This window comes from Daldinia caldariorum, assembly GCF_022478825.1.
Source record: "Daldinia caldariorum strain CBS 122874 unplaced genomic scaffold F4812scaffold_2, whole genome shotgun sequence".
NCBI lineage: Eukaryota > Fungi > Ascomycota > Sordariomycetes > Xylariales > Hypoxylaceae > Daldinia > Daldinia caldariorum.
The window spans coordinates 1,266,909-1,288,757 of record NW_025953038.1 but is presented as its reverse complement, the minus strand read 5'-3'; the positions used below and the strand labels follow the sequence as shown (position 1 = coordinate 1,288,757).

At 46.1% G+C, this 21,849-nt stretch overlaps 5 protein-coding genes across 5 annotated transcripts; 2 read left to right on the top strand and 3 right to left on the bottom strand.

The window, feature by feature from the left end:
• Nucleotides 1–285: 285 nt before the first annotated feature.
• Nucleotides 286–1,868, bottom strand: F4812DRAFT_413842 (uncharacterized protein). Its single transcript, XM_047932827.1, has 2 exons — nucleotides 1,254–1,868; nucleotides 286–1,152 (listed from the first exon to the last, which is right to left on the bottom strand). The coding sequence occupies exons 1-2, from the start codon at nucleotides 1,484–1,486 to the stop codon at nucleotides 582–584; spliced, it is 804 nt and encodes a 267-aa protein (XP_047793697.1). The 5' UTR covers nucleotides 1,487–1,868; the 3' UTR covers nucleotides 286–581.
• Nucleotides 1,869–11,940: 10,072 nt separating this feature from the next.
• F4812DRAFT_413829 (HSF-type DNA-binding-domain-containing protein) lies at nucleotides 11,941–15,292 on the top strand. Its single transcript, XM_047932826.1, has 6 exons — nucleotides 11,941–12,454; nucleotides 12,581–12,980; nucleotides 13,036–13,134; nucleotides 13,193–13,260; nucleotides 13,333–13,755; nucleotides 13,809–15,292. The coding sequence occupies exons 2-6, from the start codon at nucleotides 12,622–12,624 to the stop codon at nucleotides 14,597–14,599; spliced, it is 1,740 nt and encodes a 579-aa protein (XP_047793696.1). The 5' UTR covers nucleotides 11,941–12,454; nucleotides 12,581–12,621; the 3' UTR covers nucleotides 14,600–15,292.
• Nucleotides 15,293–16,562, bottom strand: F4812DRAFT_413826 (uncharacterized protein). The gene has a single exon (XM_047932825.1). It carries the CDS (start codon nucleotides 16,293–16,295, stop codon nucleotides 15,405–15,407), a length of 891 nt encoding a protein of 296 aa, XP_047793695.1. The 5' UTR covers nucleotides 16,296–16,562; the 3' UTR covers nucleotides 15,293–15,404.
• Nucleotides 16,563–16,718: 156 nt separating this feature from the next.
• F4812DRAFT_413824 (beta subunit of gdp-forming succinate-CoA ligase) lies at nucleotides 16,719–19,138 on the top strand. Its single transcript, XM_047932824.1, has 4 exons — nucleotides 16,719–17,092; nucleotides 17,203–17,301; nucleotides 17,362–18,511; nucleotides 18,615–19,138. Exons 1-4 carry the CDS (start codon nucleotides 17,039–17,041, stop codon nucleotides 18,656–18,658), a joined length of 1,347 nt encoding a protein of 448 aa, XP_047793694.1. The 5' UTR covers nucleotides 16,719–17,038; the 3' UTR covers nucleotides 18,659–19,138.
• Nucleotides 19,139–19,234: 96 nt separating this feature from the next.
• On the bottom strand, nucleotides 19,235–20,125 carry F4812DRAFT_455489 (uncharacterized protein; the record flags this gene model as incomplete). Its single annotated transcript, XM_047936832.1, has 1 exon — nucleotides 19,235–20,125. One exon carries the CDS (start codon nucleotides 20,123–20,125, stop codon nucleotides 19,235–19,237), a length of 891 nt encoding a protein of 296 aa, XP_047793693.1.
• Nucleotides 20,126–21,849: the final 1,724 nt, after the last annotated feature.

Here is a 21,849-nt window from a genome sequence, read left to right as displayed (position 1 = left end):
TAATTAACTCTCTCTCTCTTACCACACCCTCTTGGTCCTTTTAAGATCATAGATACGGGAAATTTTACCGGGCCGACACGTTGCGTCTTTAACAGGAGGTACCTTAGGAGGTACCTACCTTGGTACGATCCATCTATGGCCATTCGATCAAGGATATTCTTTCGATTGGCGTTAACAGTCTGGCAATTGAGACTGTTGATCAAGTAATTTGATACTGTATTAAAAACCATTTTCTAAAAATAGTGAGCTTCGCCTACCCATTATTATGTCCTCAAGTGCTCGAAAGGCAAAACAAGAAATTCATCGAATTCGCAACAACCATGCTCGGAGGCTTCCATGAAGAATTTATATTTATTAACAGGCCCCGCATAACCGCTAGGACCTTTATTCGTTATTTATAACTTTGCGCTCTTTTAAATTTACAGTTGAAGTTTCTCTATCTACTTTCTCCTGCCATAACCCCATTTGACGGTAATAAAATTATTGACTGTTGTTGTGTATTAGTGACGTTCTTACCACCAAAGGCAGGATCAGCAGAAGAAAAGAATGATAATAACAATTTTTGGTGTGTCTGAACTCTCTCATCCATCTCTCCTATTACTGGTCGGTATCTCGGCTGGGAGCTCAGCGTATGGTTCCGTGCCAAGTTCGTGTATGCCCGGCACGTTATTCGTCACGTTCATCTTCGTCGTGGGCGTGACCGGATTAGCCTTGGGATACTGTGTGGTTCCTACGTACGATTGCTGGCGAACAGAGGGGTCTTGTCCGTTAGCCAGTCGCTTGTTCCTGTGCCTTCTCCACGCCAGCCAGCCAAGTAACGAGAACAGTAACAAGCCACCGAGACCAACGCCGATTCCAATGCCGGTCTTAGCCCCCACCGATAAGTCGCCTGAACCTGAGCTCGAAGTTGACGTTGGAAACTGTGATGAACTGGTACTAGAAGTAGATGATGATGAAGTGGTGGAAGTAGACGAGACGAAAAGGTCGGAAGAATGAAATGCTACTCGGATCGAATGCGCATTTATTCCGCTTTCCGTTGCAAGTGTCGATGTGAGAGTGTTTCCAGCGCGATCACGCCCGGTCACGACGTACGTTTTCGTTTCCTTGCCACCCGAAAGGCAAGAGAAGAAGCCGCCGTCGCAGGAAAATCCCCTGTGCGTTAGTCGTCGCAAGTTAGCAGCTGAAGCATTGACAATCATGTGTTAGGTAGGTATATAGAATATATATATATATATATAAAAAAAGTGACTGACGTTGGGCAGCAGGCCCATACGGTTTCGCTAGCATCTTTTGAGGGTGAAGCATTGCACGCGCTAGTATATCCAGCCGGACAGATTGCAGGCGAGATCGTCGTCGCTAAGTCCCTGCTCCCAGGCCAGCAGCTTGAATCGTAGAGGTTACCAAGCTGGACTCCCGTTGCTGTCCCGGTTGACCATACCCATATATCCGTCACGCATGACGTCGGTATCGCTAAAGAGGTCAACATCGCGAGGTTGCAACCAAACTATATGACATACATTAGGTATACATATCGTTGGGGGAGAGGTGAGAATAAGAGAATTCACGTTAAATTGTATGACTGGCGAAAATTCAAAACGAAGGAATGCCTTTCGACATTCATCCGTATCCACCCTGTGCAACATTTCGTATATCTATACCTATAGTCAGCCAGATCACCCAGGTCACCCAAGACATCATCCCTGTTTGATTGTGTGGGGGCCAGCTCAGCAGCTCAGCAGCCCAGCTACCTAATAAGGATTATTGGCAGACACTTGATATCTTCATGCCTTGGAACTCTTTTATCCTCAGCTTATCCATCATGTTCCCTGATTCGTAGTGACGGCGAAAATTTAACACTCGTGGTCTTTAGAAAAGCCCCAATTACGCGTTAGAACATATGTACCACTTTCTATCATGAGTTAGGTATCCAACTCTTTGAGCGTGAATCGCACCGTGATTACGAATAGCCGTGGTTCGGCTCCTACGTGCGTAGTTAAAACTTTGTCACCATAAGCCGGCCAACCACATAGCCGAATTGTCGTGTCGATATTCCTTCCGGCAGGTGGCGTGCCAATAATAACATTGTCTGTTTGGATAGGTACCTCCTACCTAACCTTACCTGGTGCGTTATCTTGGCTCGAGTCAGACAAAGTCGTATTTGATGAAACACTGGGCTTGGCGGTGACTAATAGAAAGGATCTTGTGCTTTCGGCGGACGAGAAGTTACTAATAAATAAATGCGGAACACTCGAAGCTTCAAATGTGTAAGCTAGGAGGGAGGTAAGTAATTAAATGATATTTAACAACATCTGTTTTTCTTCTAATTAAGCTCAAATAACTATTCAAGTACTAATTGACTTCCCTTATTCCATCTCTTGGAGTTATAAGTCCATTAGTCATCTATAACTTCGCTATGATTTCGCAAACTGTCTTCTAAGCTGAATAAGTCGTACTTAAACGGTACAACCGGAAATACCATGGAAGTCGAGTTGCAGATATCTTGGCCTGCTGGTCATACAGGAGATCATAGAATAGTTTGCAATGTCTCATGGATAAACTATTCTTGATATCGCCGTACCTAAGTACCTAGGTAGGTAGGCCCTCTTAGCGGTGAGCTTAGGTATGCGCTGATTAGTGTTACACAAGAGTAGTACCTATCCTAGTTGACCCGTAAACATTGAATTAAGTGCTTAACAACTATTCAAGGTAAACTATTTAATAGTTACTAGAACTATACTACAACATTTAACCTTTCTTCCGTTATTATTGATGATGAGGAGAGTTGGCGGTGTTATATTGACTTAACCTCATCATCACATACCTTAGGCACCTTGTTGTCCTATGGAGTCTTAAACTCCTTGGGTCCTCACATCCCCGACTCTTAGTCCAACTTAAGCCTTACCAATAACTCTTCTAAACTGGAGGTAAGTATCTACATAACCTACGTTAGATAGTTTAGGTAGGTAGGTAGATATCAACTTTCCACGATATACCTTCTATTGTAATTATTCCTGTACCTATCAGTATCAAGCATTCAAGTCATTGTAGCCACCATAAATTAAAGCCTGAGAAAGCCTCAAGGCATAGCACTTCAGGGATAGTTCAAATGATAATGGCGGCAATGGTAAGGCCTTGCTCGCGCATAAACTCAACCACACAACAGTGGCTAACGAGTGCTTCGCCCGACGGCTACCAAATACACTCGCTACGTCGACCTTGGAAGATCTCAAGTTTGACCCCTGTTGTTTCGACTGGTATCTTCATCACATGGTACAGCGGTTCAGGCGCCTAGACGATGCCGTCTGTTTTTGGGGGGCAAGGGCTAAGATCGAATAGTGACTGGGCATATAGCCCTTTAGCTACACTCGTTAGAAATAGTAGGTCACTTCAAGCCAACGCCAGGGGGTTTTGAGAAGCTGAAGAAGAAAGACGATGCTAGATTGCCCACGTGGTAGCGGAGCCAATGCGAGCTTCTTCGCGTCTTCTAATAAGTGCCAGAAAGATCCCGCGATGAGCGCTATACGTAAATTGAATACTACATAGAAATGGTAGCTTAAAAGGTACTTATGTATGTGATGGAAATGAGATATCAACACTTGCTCTTTTAAGTTTCTTTGAGGGAGCTGTGCGCTCTGTATATTCTCCGACCTTGTAAATATATCTCAATTCCATCCCAGTCCTACCTCATACGTACCACTGATACTCAAATATAAGTCGGGACCGAAAGATTTTATATATCAAGAAATATTGCAAAATGGTCCCGCATATTTAAAGTTACTTTTTTTCGGTCTTCATGCTATTATATCGCTCTGGGACATAGATAACTGTACATAGCAAACCCTTATATATTACTAGATACACCTTTAATAAAACTGACCCTGAAAGAATGTTGAAATAACTAGCAGTAGTAATCATCTAGTTAACAGCTAGTCCCTTATCCTCTTTTAAGGGTATTGTGTGCCTGTTATACCAGGTGGTTATAAAGTTACTTTTACTTACACTCCAATAGAGTTACCCCTTTCCCGTTTGTTCCACCTCTAGGACGAAATGAAAAAGAAAAAGATTCGAAAAGAAAAAAGATAAGCATCATTGCTGTTTCGAAAATTGCTTCTAGTTGTAGAATATATGCCGCTGTAGCTACAGTACTTTGTTTCTCAGCTGCTTTGAAACTTGCCGTCGCTTCTACTCTTACAACTCTCACAGGCAATTGACGATAAGTTATACCTTCCCGCAACTACCTTTAGTACCTAACCCTATCCCTCACTACGAATCTCTAACAACATTATTTGTTACCATAACTAATGGTCTTTTAACTTCTTAGACACCTTTACACCTTTACACCTTTAAAAAAGCCTCAGCGGTACTGCTCTGCGAGCTTATTTTCTTCCCTAAATCAACCGAGCAACTACACAACCAGACATAATCGATATTGGAGTACGTACTCCCGCAGCTGGCCCAACTCTAGTATAGAATGAGATCGCATATTACTTACTTTTTGTCCCTAAAGTCACTTATACGGAGACTTTAGCCGGATATTCAAAGTCTCGTTTCTTCTTTCTAGCAACATTTTGTATAACTTATAGGCACAGAAACTAACGAGGTTCTAGGCGAGAGATATATATTAATATCTATTTGTAGCGTGTATAGCCGCTTAGTTCTGTAATGGGTACCTAAACTTAGGTACCTAGAGGTATATATCTACTCCCAAAGTAAAAGGTTGCGAGACTGTCTTTTAGGTCTAGCTCACAGTAATGCTTCCCAACCCTACTATCCTATAATGAAGTAGAATAGTCTTCAAATCCTCCGTTTTTCTACTTATTCTAGTTCCCTTTATGTCGTCTTCCCCAATGTATTGTCATGATACCTCTTCCCCACACATTTCGTATTTCTCTAGGTGATTTTTGGCTAAAGCCAGTGTTACGAGGTAGACCAGAAGATAGGTAGACAACTCCGTTATTCCGCAGAGAATTCTAACTAAAAGTAACTCTGGGAACCAGAGCTATACATATAAGTATCTCCTTTGTCTCCTATGTTTCACACCTGATAGGTACCTGACAGCCAGCCCCTGACATGTTCTACACTGGCCGGTAGGCAACTCAAATATAAGTTATATTCGAAATATCCTATATATATACCTTATATGAAGCAATCTGTGATGTGGTACAAAATCTGGTCTTAGGAGCTAAAACTTCTACTATGTCGTTCACCTGCCTGAATCCATGTCTCTCGACCAGGAAATCGCCAGTTGGGTTAATGCTTGAAACCTGAAAGACTGAATTAGCATCTTCGTCAAGCTTTGATACGGCAATAGTATCGCTCTAAGATGTCTTGAGTTACCTCCGGAAAACATAGACTTTATCATCTTTCTGTGAACCTAAGTACCCACGCGTTCAGTGTAAACTATACTACTTTAGATTTAACAAATAACTCAGTAGTTAGATATCGGACATCTTGAATGAGAAACGAGCTTATTTAAGCCACTGTGAGCTTAGATTGTTCGCGAACGTATCGAGCAAACATGTTCTGTACTGCCTTCTTCAAGGCTTGGAGGAAGAACCCCTATTTGGCTAAGCAGAGGCTCTATTTTCTGAATTGTTAATAAGGTCTCCAAGTTTGGTTTATGGTACCGATACTAAAATTGTCACTGAGGCTGTCCGATATATCCTACCACGCTGATATTGCCGAATTATTCCTAGATATATTCCACCTAGGGAAATAGAGAGCTGTAATATACGTGGCCCCCAAGGATCGATAAACCCTCTCGACTCCGGTTGCGGACGTCCTGTATATGAGGATGCAAGACATTTTACTACGATTAGTAACCTTGTATAGCATTTGAACGATGTTGGTCTATATTTCGAAACTTGTAGGTATTTCATTCTAACATAACTTGGTAATATATCCCATCGTTCATTATATCAAGACAGGTACCTAGAGGTTATACATATCCATACGGGTGAGAAGCCGGCCCCCCTTTAAAGGTTTCAAGTCCCCAAGGGTCGTAGCCATAGTACCGGAGGGTCCAATAACACAGGCGCTATAGATATTTGCCGATCTTATACGTAGGTCTCATTCTCGCACGAATTTTGACGTACCTATGATTATGCGCGAATATGGATTGGGTGACACCGTTCCTGACGTGGAGACGGTTAGCCACAGATCCATGGCATTGGGGGTTTTCCCTATAACGGTCTTGGAGGACATAAATTTAGCTAAAAGGAAGCAGGGTTAGTTTTGATTCCAGTTATGACTTCTAGACAATTCCCAAGTATCAAAAGACTAAAATAGTTATTACCTATATCGTCGGCGATAAGTATCACCACAGGATACCCGATGGAAATCGGAGGATGGGTGACCTTGCAGGTTGAAGATGCAACCATGCAGTTCACCGAGGGATCCAGGATGGGGGGTAAACTGGCTTGGCGAGGATGACTACTGTTGCATCTAAAAAGGGAGGTTCGTGGATAGAACTTAGCTTTATTTGGTGTCGCTTTGAAGTATTCGAATCCCTTGCATTACTGTTGGGGAACGTTCAAGTATATGAGTATTTTAAGTGTGGTATTCCACAACTTTAGTATGCCGCAGTTCCAGAATTGTGTAGAGAAAAGGACTGCGACAGTCGAGGTGTATTGCGTAGCCGGAGAAGGAACCGCAAACCCCCACAACTTTCATTGGGCGTTGTCGGCTATGTGTCTTTGTGAGTGTAGTAATATCTAACCTTAGGTACCTAACATAGTAGTTACAAGACACTTAACGCCGAATAGAACGACTTTTAGATCTTGGTGCCTGTTTCACCATTAATTCGTTTGAGAGTTCCTGTATGATAGCTCACATTACCTTACTACACCTATGTAGATTCTTGTAACAGGGCCTATTGCGGCGTACACACCGGCTGGACATGTTAGGAGGTACTTAGCCCGCTTTACCACGTTGGAAAAAATAACCGTGCCGGCCCGTGCCGTAGCTTGCGCGACTAACTCTCCGCAACAAGAACTGCAGCCGAAGCCGAAGGAAGCGTGCAGATGACCGCGCTAGTTTGTCGAATGATCAGTTAGTTAAACAAGATCATCGCGCGTACTGAAGCAGTAGGGAGAGCTGCGATATCACGCGGTGGAAGTGCTATCAAAGAAGCGCCCCCGCGTCTCATGGCCTAGGTATGCATTTTTTGCCATCGATTACACCCGAAAATATCGTCTGCATAGGCCCCCAGAAGCCTATACAGAGTATATATCTAGAAAAATACAATTATGGACCAATTATCAATGCTTTGCAATTGTTAAAAGAACCGTTGGTCTTTCTCATTTGTTGGCGAGCCGCGAAACGTGGGGCCAGACAACAACTTGGCAGCCATGTTAACCGCCTGTTTAAAACCTATGGTTCAGCATCGTCAGCAGGTTTTTATAGCCTCCACCAACGTAATCAGATGGAGGCTAGTATAATACCACCTTGAACCCGGATGAGTCTTCGACCCTAGCGATCATCCGGAGGAAAATATAACGTCAATGTAGGTAGCAAGGCAAGCTAGGTGCCAACCCTAGATGTCGGCTAAAGTACGTTTGGTGTATACATGACAGCATACACGAGCGTAGCATTCTAGATTCCAGATATGTGAAGATCTAAAGTCAGCTAGCCATCAAGAAGGCTGTATATACCAAAATTAGCACGATCTTTACCCGAGTACTAACCTGACTGACTATCCGACAGGCCCTCTAGGATTAAACATATCTAGGTTGGATGCCTCTTGGAAAGCGCTTGCGGTAACGGGAATAGTTATACTGCCATAGCACAGCCAGCCTTATGCAGGGCGCCTCCTGGGATGCTACGTTAAAGAGGCTAGGTTTCGCGGCAGCAAATCGGACTTGAAGACATGCAGTTAGTTGCAGAGAAAACAAGGGTGGCTTACCCCACCGCGACATGCCCAACCCATGACATAGGTAGTATTGAGTGTTGTATTGTGTTGTCTGTGGCCCCTTAGAGAAGATACTAGGTTACATAGTTTCTTCTCGAAATAAGTAGGCAGCGAAACAAGGACCACTTACGTCAAGATCCGTCTTGCTGCGATAGTAGGCACATTAGAGACATAGATACCTGTGCTTTTGGTCTCCGATACCTGTAATCTTTCCTTTGCTATTTGCTCTGCGTCAAGCGACAGAAGGCAGAGCTAGATTGTACACTGGGGCATTCATGATTACAGCAGTTATAACGGGCCCAAGACGGGTGAGTGATTCAGATAGCTCGTTCGAGTGGTAAAATTAGTCGATCCGAGTTATCGATGCGTACACTAACGCAGGCACATAGCCCCCTGCAGAGTCGACACCTCACTACTTTCGTTACAGAGTATTACTTGCAGGTTGACTATAACATGTGTATGCAGGCTGGCGGCAATACACGTGAACGCGCAAGCTCAGTTTGTTCTAGGATGCGGTTGGGTAGCATAGAGAGGATCAGGATTTAAGCCTCGATGATTTTTCTGCAGCATTAATATTTGACCAATCGTTCACAGAACAAAATTATCTGTATCGTTGCGAATTGTAAACTGTTACGTGTTACCCGCGCTCAGCTCATTCATGGTATGTGCAAGTGTCGTCAAAACTAAGTCGGCCAATGAGAATTCAAATCTGTATGATAAAGAGCAGGACATGGGTGCTATAAATAAGCAACCTGTTATGTAGTGGCACAAAATTACCTTGAGCAGTTAACCGAGACAGCCGGGCAACGTGGAGGTGGCTCCAGCTGTTGAGCTATCCGTGTTCCTGGGGGCCATTTGGGGTTGATAATAAAGATATGGAAAGTTGGCCCGGGGGAAACTGAAGAATTACGAGAACCCATAGTATGTATGTTTACAAATGTGGGGAAGATAATAGATGAAAACGAACCTGGTAGAGGAGTTAATGAGTAGTGTACCGGGTAGAACTGATGCTGTACGAAATTTGAATGACTTCTGTGGTTCGTGGTTATCGGTATTATAAACCTTTCGAACTAGTTTCGATCGTTAGATCAGCAAGCTTCCGCGGCACTCGATATTACCCAACAAACAACTCGCGGATCGTATAACTCTTGCAGAATTGGAGTAGAATCACCCGGGCAGTTAGCCACAGGGTTACCAAAAGCGGACTCATGAAACATGGGGTCCGGTTCTCCTGGCTGAACTAAGCTTGTTAGATGGCATGGCCTTAGTAACTGTTGGATCTAAATATGTTGCAAGGCTTGTCATACTCGTCGACAAGGCTCGGCGAGACTCTGAAGGTATGCTCACGTTTCCAGAACGGCGTTCTGTTAAACGTGGGGCTGTTGTGCTGACTGGAAGTAAAACCTCCTTGATCTCATAATAATAAATGCTTGACAGCTATCTTGCCAAATACGAAAATATGTGTAGCTGAAGGAGTATAAGAAACTACCAATGAGAATGACGAATTGGTCGTATGTTCTCATGGTGGGCTGAAGGAGCTGATGTCCCCAAGCGGTGGTGCAGTGCCCCTGAATTGCATCGCCCAGGCCATGTTGGAAAACGTGAGATGCTCCGTAACCGTGCAATCGGTGAAATTGGGCGAGTAATGTTCGTACATCTCGAATACTGATGCAGTATACCGATGGCCTACGAGATGAATGATCTTTGGTTCGTCCTTTGCAAGTAGGATTTACATACTTATCTATGTACCTAAGGTACCCAACCTACCTAGAGGCCAGATATATGCACCTAATTCAATGCGAGGTTAAGAGTTCTAAATACATAACTAAAGAATTCAGGGGCACCCGGGAGTATATAATTTGTGTAAGCTAATAGCGTAATAAAATGAAGTGTGGTCGTGATCCATTATCAGCATTGATGTTGGTGCTGGCCACCTGGATAAAATGAATAAAGCTATTGGACATGTGTTGATCATCGTTGCTCAAGCATTCGTAGATGATTGTCTTCTACGGTAGGGCGTTTGATAATTGGCGAGATTGCGTCAACTTGGAAATCATGGTTCGAACTGTTAAGGAAAAGGTACCTATTTATTATCGTAAACTAGGTGCGTTGTCACGGCACGAATCTAGGAATCCAGAGTTTACCATATGGTGGTTGTAATTATCAGTGGTAGATATTTTGCGTATTAGCGTCAGGTATGGAAAGAGGATTGGTTAACCCAATTGAATTGGCTTTATTTTATTTTATTTATGTTATTTTAAAGGATGACAGTGTCAGTACCTAAGTAGTTTTAATCTGATCTGATCTGAGATCTAATGGCGGACTGGCGCGTGTATACGTACGTACAGTAGGTAGTAATACTAGGTTAAGTAGCGTGTGGTGCGGTAAGTAATAATTGATTTAGGTAATGAATGCCGTATGTGAGTAATAATATAGACGTGGTTCCTCCTGGTTCCTTCCATATGGTCCGTCGAACTAGTGGAATTGCACTTGGACCACTTTGTGCAACCTACCGGCCTACTTCCCTATAAACAAGATACTAAGGATAGGTACTTCTTACCCCTCCTGCTTGTCTAAAAATTAGTACCTCTTTAGGCATATCAAGTACAGTACTACATGGCGGATGGATGTGCCTATCCTAGCAGCCTTGGTAGGGTACATTAGGTACCTATGGACATAGGTCGCTATAGGTACCTAAGCTTCGGAGAGGGTCTCTTAAGTGGATTTACTAGCTCGGCGATATTTCTATCCAGGTCTAAATTTTACCTTAGTTACCTATCCGTAGTGTATATTTCTTTCTAATATTAACAAAGCAATTCATGCCTCAGTAGGGGACACGCTAGTTTCGAGTATGAAAATGGTAAGCTATTAGTCTTCAAAAGGAGCTTTTTGCGACTTTTGATTTATTTGAAATAGATGCGGAATAGGTACTATGCGGCATGTCCTCCTCGGTTCGTTTTGTTTGGCTACTTGCAGCTTTCATCCTCCCCGCTTGCACCTAAACTTCTTCTAGAAGTCTAGAATCGACGCGGAAGAGCAAATATCGTGTAGCAATACCTATTCGATGGCTATCAAGTAACAGGTAGTTGTTTCGTATTACTTAGCTCAGACTGCGCAGTCCTACCAACCATTAACAAACTTCTTCGAATGCTTCAGCTCAACGACCCGAAGTTCCGAATGGAAGTCATGGTTACCTAGGTAGTTATGCCATTGAATACGCGTGCAGGTAGATTCTAATTTTTTTCTAGTCTAGGATCCCCTAGGTAGCTGTTAATGCGGTGTTTACTTAGTAGCCTAGCTAGTCGAACTAGGCCAAGACATGGTAATTGAAGGATCCTGGATCCAGCAATACCCCCTAAAAAGGAACCAGGGCACGAATAATGGTCCTCTTTTTTTTTTTTAATTATCATCTTCTAGAGGAATCGTCTAACTCTCTGATATGCATAATTCGTAGATACATGTACTGTACCCATCTGGGGGGTGAGACGCGCTGTCCCCATCATATCCCATCATATCCCGAAATCATTCATCTCTTAGGGTCTTCTATTCTTACACGAGTAGAAGATTGGGAGAAAAAAAAGAAAAAAGAAAAAACCTGCAGAATGCACCTCTTCACGTCAGCGTCTGCTAACTTATAATTGAGGAGTTGCATTTTACGTTGTATTGCGTTATTTCCTTGGCAAAGTACATAACATTAGGGCTCACTTTATATGTTTAGGTAAGTACCTCTTACTATTCTTTGTACCCAGCATTTACATCTGTACATGCAAAATGTACCTAGGTAGGTACATAATACCTATTTCCCCTTCCCCGAAGCAAGCAGCACAGGGACCATGCTCCCAGGATGATCCACAGCTGGGTCTGGCTGAACCATGTAAGATATGTACATATGTACATCAGTCCTTGCTACACACGGGGGGGCCACACCTACCTTCCATTTGCAACTGCGTACATACAACCCGAGCCACCCTACAGGCTGTCATATTATACATAGGTACCTAACCTAATCTGCTAATCTACCTCCAATAAGTACCTAACCTGGACCTACAATACCAACAAAATACCTGATACCTGAGCACAGCAACCTCCATACATACATCACTTGCTCGCACATTGCGAACTTGAATATCTCACTCTCTCTTGAGATCCACTTGTCCTGCACCATACACTCGCTATGTCTTGTACCATCCGTCGTCTAACAAGTATAGAATAGCTCGTCTTTTCCTGGCTCTTTGCCGACCCCAATAACCCCTTTCAGTCTTGGCCGAAAACCACCATTGAAAGTTAATCCAAGCTACATCGACTTTCCCGTCTTGCCTTTTTTCCCACCCCCACCATCGACAGAAATAACGGTGGCGAGGAGTTAGCTACCTAGCTAAACCTCTCAATCTGCAAGGCTGACTCTCGCGACAACTAGGTCGAAAGGACCCCATGTCAGATAATCGGGAGCTAGCAGCAATACCTCGCCTAGGAACAAAAGCTAGAAACGAAAACCGTCAGGAGGCCCCTTAAACCGTGCACGAATTATGAATTAGAAGCTATGCGGTTCGTCGTTCCGTACTTTCTAGAAATCCGGCCCAGTCCCAGTTCCAGTTCCAGTTCCCCGCTGTAGAGTCTCGTGTCCCTCTTTATCAATTTGTTTCGGCTTGTCTCTAATTTCTAGTTTTATAGTCTTGCTAACTAGTGCATCCTTTTTTTCCCACTTAGACCAGATGGACGTTGCGACTGAGAGTGCGCCGCGAAACTTACCCGTTAACAAGGCTGACGAGAGCATGGGCGCACGTACGGTTCCAATTATCACTACCCCTACGCCGATGCCAACCATAAAGATGTCGGCCCCTTCGCCACCGGGTGAGCCCATGGATATCACCACGCCGACTAACTCATCGGCTCCGCAGAGTGCTCGGAAGAGTTCTGAGGGGGAAGGTAGCGATTCTAATGATCGCCAGAGCACCGCGCTATCGGGGGAGCAGAGCTCGAACTTCTCTTCAATCACAATGCCCGCGCCTGCCGCTGCGGCTGTTCATCAGCCGAAGATAGTACAAACTGCGTTTATCCATAAACTCTACAAGTGCGTACAATTTACATATTGGATCATGATCGCATAGCCACTAATCGTTTCATAGCATGCTAGAAGACCCTAACATACAACACCTCATTAGCTGGTCCAGCTCTGCTGAGAGCTTCGTTATGTCACCTTCGCATGATTTTTCCAAAGTTCTTGCGTACGTTCCGAGTTTCCTCCGACAGTCAACCGACCAACGAGACTAATTTGAGTAATAGCCAATATTTCAAGCACACGAATATATCCTCTTTCGTTCGACAACTCAATATGTACGGCTTTCATAAAGGTATATATATATATACAAGGATATAGCCCCTTGCTAGAATATTATAGACGACTAACAAAGCGAGCATTGTAGTAAGCGACGTATTCCATACTGGTTCCCCAGAGACTGCGTTGTGGGAATTCAAACATGGCAACGGCAACTTCAAAAAAGGTGACCTGGTTGGCTTGCGCGAGATCAAGCGACGGGCATCTCGTCATACACTAATTCACCGAGACCACCGGGAATACAGTCAGAAGCCAACCCCATCGCAGCCAGGCACTCCGGCCGAACCAATGCCACCAATCCATGACGGTTCGGATCCGAGGCTCGCGAACATTGAGCATTCCTTATATGAAGTCACGACCAGGCTGCAGCGCAGTGAGGAGAATGCTCATTACATGAATGTGAAGCAGCAAGCAATGTCAGACGCAATGAATCGCTTGCTGCAGTTAAACCAAGAATTATCTAGAACGATTTTGAGCCTTGTTCCGCCAGAGAATCCTGTTCATAGAGATGGTAAGTCCTATCAACAGATGATAGAGGCATTTGATGGTCTAATGCGGTTGCAGTTCTTGCGCTCCAAGGTGAGATCCAACGTCAAACCGAATTCGTTCGTTCCATAGACGAACCACATGAACCATCCTTCCCGAATAGCCGTCAGCTCTTTGCGAATCTTGAGAATCCTCCCGTATCTCCCCGACAGTTAGCTCAGGACGACCAGCGAAGAATAGGGGGCGTGTATCCTCAATCCCGAACCAATTTCTACCGACCTCCAGTATCTTCCAACCTCGCAATAAGCTCCTCCAATGCAGCGATAAACTCACGTCGATCACATGGGTCGATCAGTGGGAGCACAACCCAGTCTTCGCCTTCTCCTCTCCGGTCTCAAGCGCCGCCACCACCACCTGGTCCTCATCCGCTTGCTACCGTCGAGCCCCCACCGAGCGGTCTGTCTAGGCGGCACACCTCAGCCGATATCCGAGCTGCTGGGTGGCAAGTCAACCCGCCGCCGTATATTTCCTCTGGCCCCCCTTCGTCTTATTGGCCGTCTTCTCCCAACCGAGGCGCCCAAGATGAGCAACGCATCCGTGATCCTCCGTCTCACTACTCACTATCGCGGCCTGCTACTCCGCCGGCCCCTTTCTCAAACGGCAATATCGGGAATGGGTTAGAAAGCCTCAACAATTGGTCCTGGAATTCTGCCAACCGAGAAAACAAAAACCTTTCAATTAAAGACATGTCTGCCCCTCCAACTAGGAGGGGAAGCATGGCGCACATCCTTAATCCCACAGATACAGTAGAACGGGACGAGGAAGGCGATCCTCGAGGAGATGAAGATCGAAAGCGGAAACGGATATAATAATTGGCATTGTAGGTCCTTGAGTATCTCATATCTTGCGCCATGAATAAGCGTTGTCGCATATTATACCACATACAGCGGGACTTTGTTTTTGTATAGAGCGATTCATGCGGAATACACGAATCTCTGAGGATCTACGGCCATGTTATATGACATTGACTATGCACCTTACGAATTTCTTTTCATTTTGATAAATTTTTTGTTTTTCCTTTCACTGCATTGCTATACTCCTTTCTTGGATATCTTAAGTTTGTCGCTGAAATACCAAAAAGTGTTGGCTACATTGAAAATTGCTCGGGGCGGTTTGGTGATGGTATGGTGACGGGCGAGATATTACTCACTATATTCCATTCATGGGGGCTTTTTTTTTTCTTCGAATTTGGAGGCTGGCGGCGGATGTCTGAATCAACTTGCCCATTGGGTTTTGTACAACACGGAACACGGGCATGGTTCTTACTTCGGAAGGGGGGCTGTTGTAATCCGTTGGGAGAGGTATCAAGCTGGAAATTTCATCCAATTATGCTCGTGGAGTCATTAATCATGTACTCTTAACAGAAAAAAAAAGGTGCCTAGTCAATGTAGGAGTAAAGGCTTATTTTGCATACATCACCGGCGAGGAAACTATGACAGCTTTCTAGGTTACGAGGTAGCTTTCATTTTTCATGCCTAATGATCTATCACATTTCGAAGCCATCTTATGAAGTCAATCCAAAATTAAATGAATAGGTAGCTTATACCTATTAGGAGTTCCCAATGGCAGATCTCGTCATTTCGAGGGACAGCCACTCGGACGATGTTAATCTTATTACCCTACATGCTCCCCACCCGTTCTATCCCTTGACTTTTTCTTTTTCTTCTTCCGCTTCTTCTTCGGGTTTTCTGAAGAAAGGGGCTGATTGGAGCCGAGAGGCAGCTCAGTGGCTTCGGTGTGCTCGGCAACTAAAGTTTCCGTGCCACCACCCTCGGGGTCGTTGTCAGGGTTAACCTGCGCTTCGGGACCATCTGTACGAGCTTGAGCTTCCTTGGGTCCAGGAGCTGTTGTTGTACCTGTGGCTACCTGATGGCCCAAACGATCGCTACCCAGATCCCCCTGCGTTTCCATCTCCATATCCTCCCGCGTCCTCTTCCCGTTCCCGTTCCCGTTCCCATTCCTCCTCTTGGCCCGTCCGAGCCCGCTCCGCCCCGCCTCCTCGTCGCTGCTGCTGCTGTCTTCCTTGCGCGCCCATCTCTGCTGCTGCTGCTGGCCGCCCCCGTCCTTATCGGCGCCGCCCCTCCCTCGCTTTCCGAGCAATCGACCGCGCAGCCGTGCAGTTTCCCGATCTACTCCGCTAGCGTTGTCGTCCTTGGCGGCGGAGCTGCGAATCAGACCTATGCCCGCGTTCGGGTCCAGGCCGCGCTCCTCGGCAAACTCGGCTTCTTCGGCGGCGCGTCTGGCTGCTATCGCTGCTGCTGCTGCTGCGTCGCGGGACTGGGGGTTGGAGGAGTTGCTGCTTAGCGCGGAGAACGAGCCGGTGGATGAGGAATTGTTGTTGTTGTTGAGGTCGGAGCGCGAAGGGAGAAATGCGCGGGCGGCTTTCATGCGCGCTTCGAGCTGCGTTTGGATGCGGTTCATGGTCATGGCGAAGTCGGGCGCTGGGTTGCCGGTGAGCGTGCCCTTCGAGGCGGAAGTAGAGGTGGATTTGCTAGTTGGCGCCATGATGGTTGTGGAATGCTGATGCTGGTTGTTTCGTGCGTAATTCGAAGAAGTAGAATTTAACTGAGGTAGGTATTGATTGGCCAACTAGCTGCCGGATATGCTATCGCCATATTATAGTCCTCATGTTGTATATTTTGCTGCCCTTTACTTTGGCATCGAGTGGTTCCAGTCGCATGAATATTCAGATGCAGGAAGAAAAAGGTAGGGATCCATTGAAGATGCGATAAGATAGTAACACAGTGTTTGGTAGACAGTGCTACGCAAAACTCTGCTACAGGTAGGTACTACATGTATGTACCTTGTGCATGTGCATGGACATGGCAGAGTTACACATGTAACCTCTTACGTAATGCGACAATACCTGGTACCTATTTTAAGGTGAAGATTTGACGGGAAGATACTTGATCCAGACCCGTGGCACATGCTCGCTGAAGTCATGCAGATGGAAGCATCAGCTGCAAGTTACACACAGTAGCTTAGGTTACCGGTAGAGTGGGTCCTTTCCTAGGTACAGAATTGACCGGATTTTCCCGTTTTCTGTCGGAAAAGAGCTCTCCCTAAAGGCCGGGGCCAGTTTGTTCTTGTTTGACGATACCATCGCAACATCGGTCGAGTAAAAAAAAAGAGAAAAAGTTTTAAAAAAAGAAACTCCTTTCATCCGATATACCGAGCAGCTAGCGGTGCTTCGTTTGTGCCGAGCCATTTTTTTAATTCAATTGACGCCCAGACCCAAGCTCGTTACGATGTACGGTTTCGCTCGCAGCCGAGCGGCTACTTCTGCCCTGCGGGCATCTAAGGTAAGATGATTTGATTTGCTTAACTTGATGCGAGCTATATACGTCAAAACGACCCATATAGCTTCTACTTGATGGTATCTGTATACTAACAAACCACTCTTTCGCGATAGACCGCTTTCTCCCCCGCTACCAGATTCAACGGCATCGCTCAACAACAGCGAAGAAATCTGAGCATTCACGAATATCTCTCAGCCGACCTATTACGACAGGTACAAGAAAAATTAGCGCTCATGTCTTAACTCGGAATATATCCTAACACGTTGTTCTAGTATGGCGTTGGTGTGCCGAAAGGTTACAATGCGAAGTCTGCCGCTGAGGCTGAGAAGGTAGCGAAGGAGATCGGTGGTGAGGATATGGTTATCAAGGCCCAGGTCCTGGCTGGCGGTCGTGGAAAGGGTACCTTCGACAACGGCCTGAAGGGAGGTGTCCGTGTCATCTACTCTCCCACCGAGGCCAAGATGTTCGCCGAGCAGATGATCGGCCACAAGCTCATTACCAAGCAGACTGGTGCGGCTGGCCGCCTCTGCAACTCGGTTTATATCTGCGAGCGCAAGTTCGCCCGCCGAGAGTTCTACCTGGCCATTCTCATGGACCGTGCTTCTCAAGGCCCTGTCATCGTCTCTTCGTCCCAGGGTGGTATGGATATCGAGACCGTCGCTAAGGAGAACCCTGAAGCTATCAACACTACTTACATCGACATCAATACTGGTGTAACTGACGAGATTGCGCGGGATATTGCGACCAAGCTTGGTTTCAGCGAGCAGTGCATCGAGGATGCCAAGGACACTATCCAGAAGCTGTACAAGATCTTCCGCGAGAAGGATGCTACCCAAATCGAGATCAACCCCCTGTCCGAGACCTCTGACCACCAGGTCATGTGCATGGACGCCAAGTTTGGTTTCGACGACAACGCCGAATACCGACAAAAGGACATCTTCTCGTGGCGCGATACCACTCAGGAAGACCCCGAGGAGGTTCGCGCTGCCCAGTCCGGCCTCAACTTTATTAAGCTCGATGGTGACATTGGCTGCCTTGTCAACGGTGCCGGTCTGGCTATGGCTACCATGGATATCATCAAGCTGAACGGTGGCCAACCCGCTAACTTCCTTGACGTTGGTGGTGGTGCTACCCCTGCTGCCATTAAGGAGGCATTCGAGCTCATCACCAGCGATCCCAAGGTCACCGCCATCTTCGTCAACATCTTCGGTGGTATCGTGCGATGTGACGCCATCGCCCACGGTCTCATCAACACCGCCAAGACTCTGAACCTCAAGGTTCCCATCATCGCCCGTCTGCAAGGTACCAACATGGAGCAAGCTCACCAACTAATCAACGACTCGGGAATGAAGATCTTCTCCATCGACGACCTCCAAAGCGCGGCGGAGAAGTCGGTACAACTCTCCAAGGTTGTGAAGATGGGTATGTTGCTGTTCAACTAAACTTCCCCTCCCCCCTCCCCCCTCCCCCCCCAAACAATGTTTTGAAAACGAGAACTTATATAAATACTAACCGTTCTACCTAGCTCGGGATATTGACGTCGGCGTCGAATTCAGCTTGGGTATCTAAGGACGATATGCGTAGACACTGGTCCGATAGACTGTACTAACTTTTTCAGGGTTGGACCCCCGGGGTGCGAAAGAAATAGCAAGGGGGCCGGGGGAATGGTGTTGTGAAATAGAGCTAGGGCGGGTTCGTCACTATTTGCGTGCATTCGAGATTCTCCCTCGCGCTCTTGGTTTCAATGGAATTGCTTTTTCCCTATTTATTTTACTTAAACTTAAGCCCGTTCATTGTCTCTCTCTATTCAGTTGTGACCGCTATGGTATTTGTTCAATTTCGGAGTACCGCTATGCTAATTGGATTTGTCTAGCTAAACATCGTGTTTTGTTTTCTATCTTTTGCTATGTTACATCTGCAATGGTTCAATGATATCAAGCCAGCAATGGGAAATAACTCTCGACTCCTAAACTCCTCTGATGGGTCCAAACTCCTGGGACCTGGGGTATCCTATGCAATGCTCCTTTCTTTAGTTAACTTATCCTTTGCGCTCCCCCCTCCTTTTCCTACTTCTGTACTTCCCCGTCTTTCTCCACCGCAAGATAATACCATCCCGCTGGCTCAGCCCATCTGACCAACTAACTTTCACTGTGCCGAACAATCGCAGTCGCAATCGCACCGCAGCGGAGTAACCGACCAAACCCTGGATCCGGGCTGCTCCTGCTGCTCCAGGTACGTACTATAGTAGTCGTAGTAGTCGCTGTAGGTCGTCCCGTTCTCGAAACCCTCGAACCAGCGGCCCACGACGGCCAGCACGCTGGGCCACAGCAGCCAGAGCGCGAGCAGCAGCACGAGCAGGCCGAAGACCAGGTTGCGCACGTGCGCCAGGGTGCGCGGCCACGGGCTCTGCTGGTACGCCGTCCGCGCCAGCCAGTACTTGCGCTCGGCGGCGAACGCCGCCCGCTGGTACCCTTCTCCCGCCTCGCGCTTGGTCGCGACCGCCCAGGCGCCCCACGACCGCGCGTACGCCCGGCAGGCCTCCCAGCGCTGCGCGGCGGCGCGGACGAGGCGGCGCGCGCGCGCGACGCGCGGCGAGACGACGGGCGGGCGCGGCACGGGCAGCGGCCGGCCCGGGGTTCGGCAGAGCTTCTGGTGCCAGGCCCAGAAGGCCTCGTCCGCGGCGCGCCGGGCGACTTCCTGCGGGTGGTTCTGCAGGCCGAAGTAGATGCCGGGGGTGCGGGCTGCGGCGGCGGCGGCGACGGCGGCGGCGATGGTTTCGGCGGCGGTCATGTAGGTGGTGGTTTTTTCAATAGTAGTGGTGGTGGTAGGGGTAGGGGTGGAGGTAGAGGTGGAGGAAGGGAGGGAAGAGGTGGAGCGGGAGTACGCGCGGCGGCCGTTGTTACCGTTGATGATGTTGTTGTTGCTGCTGTTCGGGGGGACGGAGGCGGCGAAGGGGCGCTGGCGGAAGTTGTTGGACGGGGAGAGGGTGGTGCTCTGGCCGTAGGCGCGGGGGGTGGTGTAGGAGTAGTGAGACATTTTGCTTGGCTGGTTGGTTGGTTGCATGATTGGATGCTTAGATTCTTAGTTAACTGAGGAACTACCTTTTGGTTTTGGTAGCTTTCTTTTTATTGGTTTAGGTATTGTGTGGTCGTTGCGCAACTGCTATTGGTGCTGTTGCTGTTGCTGCTCGTTGAAGAACGCCTGGTTAAGTTAATCGACTTTGAGTAAAGGTCTGACTGAATCAAGACTTGATTAATTGAAAGTTGGCGGTAGGTGAAGTCCAGATTTAGAAATTTGAAGCTGAAGCTGAGCTTCCCCAGAAAAGGAATCCGCAATAAGGTGCGGGAGAGAATCGTGGTGGTTGGTTGACGATGTGGTCCTGATCTGGAAAGGCTTGTGGTTGTAGATGGGTTGGATATTTGTATGAAGTTGGTGTTTCAATTAATTAATAAGAGAAACAAGAAAGAAGTGCAGTATGTGTCAAGTTATTTTTGAAATGGTATGATTAAGGAATTTACCAAGTCAGAATTACTTTGGGATTGACGAAAGTGTGTGCGCTGTGTGAAAGTGTGGAAGTGTGGAAGATGAGAAGGCAGTAAGAAAGTTATTGTATGAAAGGCATCACATGGAAGGGCACAAACCAGGGGGGGGACAGACAGTTAAATCTCTGAAATATTCCCCTTAATCAGTACCATGAAAAAAATTGCACTTACTGATTTATCCCAGAGCTCCATTGTCGCTTGGGTACTTTGTTACATGGTGTTCATGATCCTGAAAGATCAGTTGAGCAACTACGATATTTGTCTTGATTTGCATTATCCTACTTTCCCTTATTAATTCTAAAATCATTACTGGTGTCTTACACACCAGATCTTGTACATGAGACAGCTATGGATATTTTAAAGATTTTAAACAATTAATAAATAGTATGGTAAAATCAGGAGTCAGATTTTCTTAGAAATTTCCAGCGCAGAGTGTTTCGGGAATCAGAAAGTGATTCTCATAAACTTGCTCTCAAAATACGCATATGGTAGCGCCTGCCTCCAGATTACAAGGAATTAATGGTCGTTTAATCAAATCAGATGGTTATCGATTTTTGGAAGTATTATTTGTTTGCTCTGCACTGATTCTCCATGACCAGATCTCGGACAGGACTCTCCATCAGTACCTGATCTATCTCAACTGTACCACAATCAGTTATGATTTTTACTGTAACGAAAATAAAATAAAATAAAAAGCCGGAGAAGTAGTACTGTTTAGTAATAAATAATAAATAATAAATTCGTATCAATTTCTACGCTGTCTACAGTAATCGGTAGCATCTCCAGCATTATTAGACAGCAAGATCGAGCTGTCCCTGGATCACCCGACTCTAAAATATCTCGATCATTAGAATTTACGTCCCAAATATATGACAAGTAAAATGTGCCTAATACCACCAAAAACATAATATACATAATACTGATTTATTTCTTCAACCTCTTTTCTCCGTACCGAATCATAAATGTTAGTAATCATGATTATGAAGGTTATGAAGTTCTATAAATCACGTGCACTTTAGCACTGCTGTGTAAGACGTGCAAAAATCAGGTTTCCGAATTAAGTCCGCAAAGTCGCCGACCCGTAACCAAGGCTAGGGCTCTTTCTCTCTCTCTCTCTCTCTCTCTTTTTTTTTTTTTTTTTTTTTTTTTTTTTTTTTTTTTTTTTACCATAGTGAGTCCAAGTAAAATTTGTGTTTTTATTTTTATACAAGGCCACAA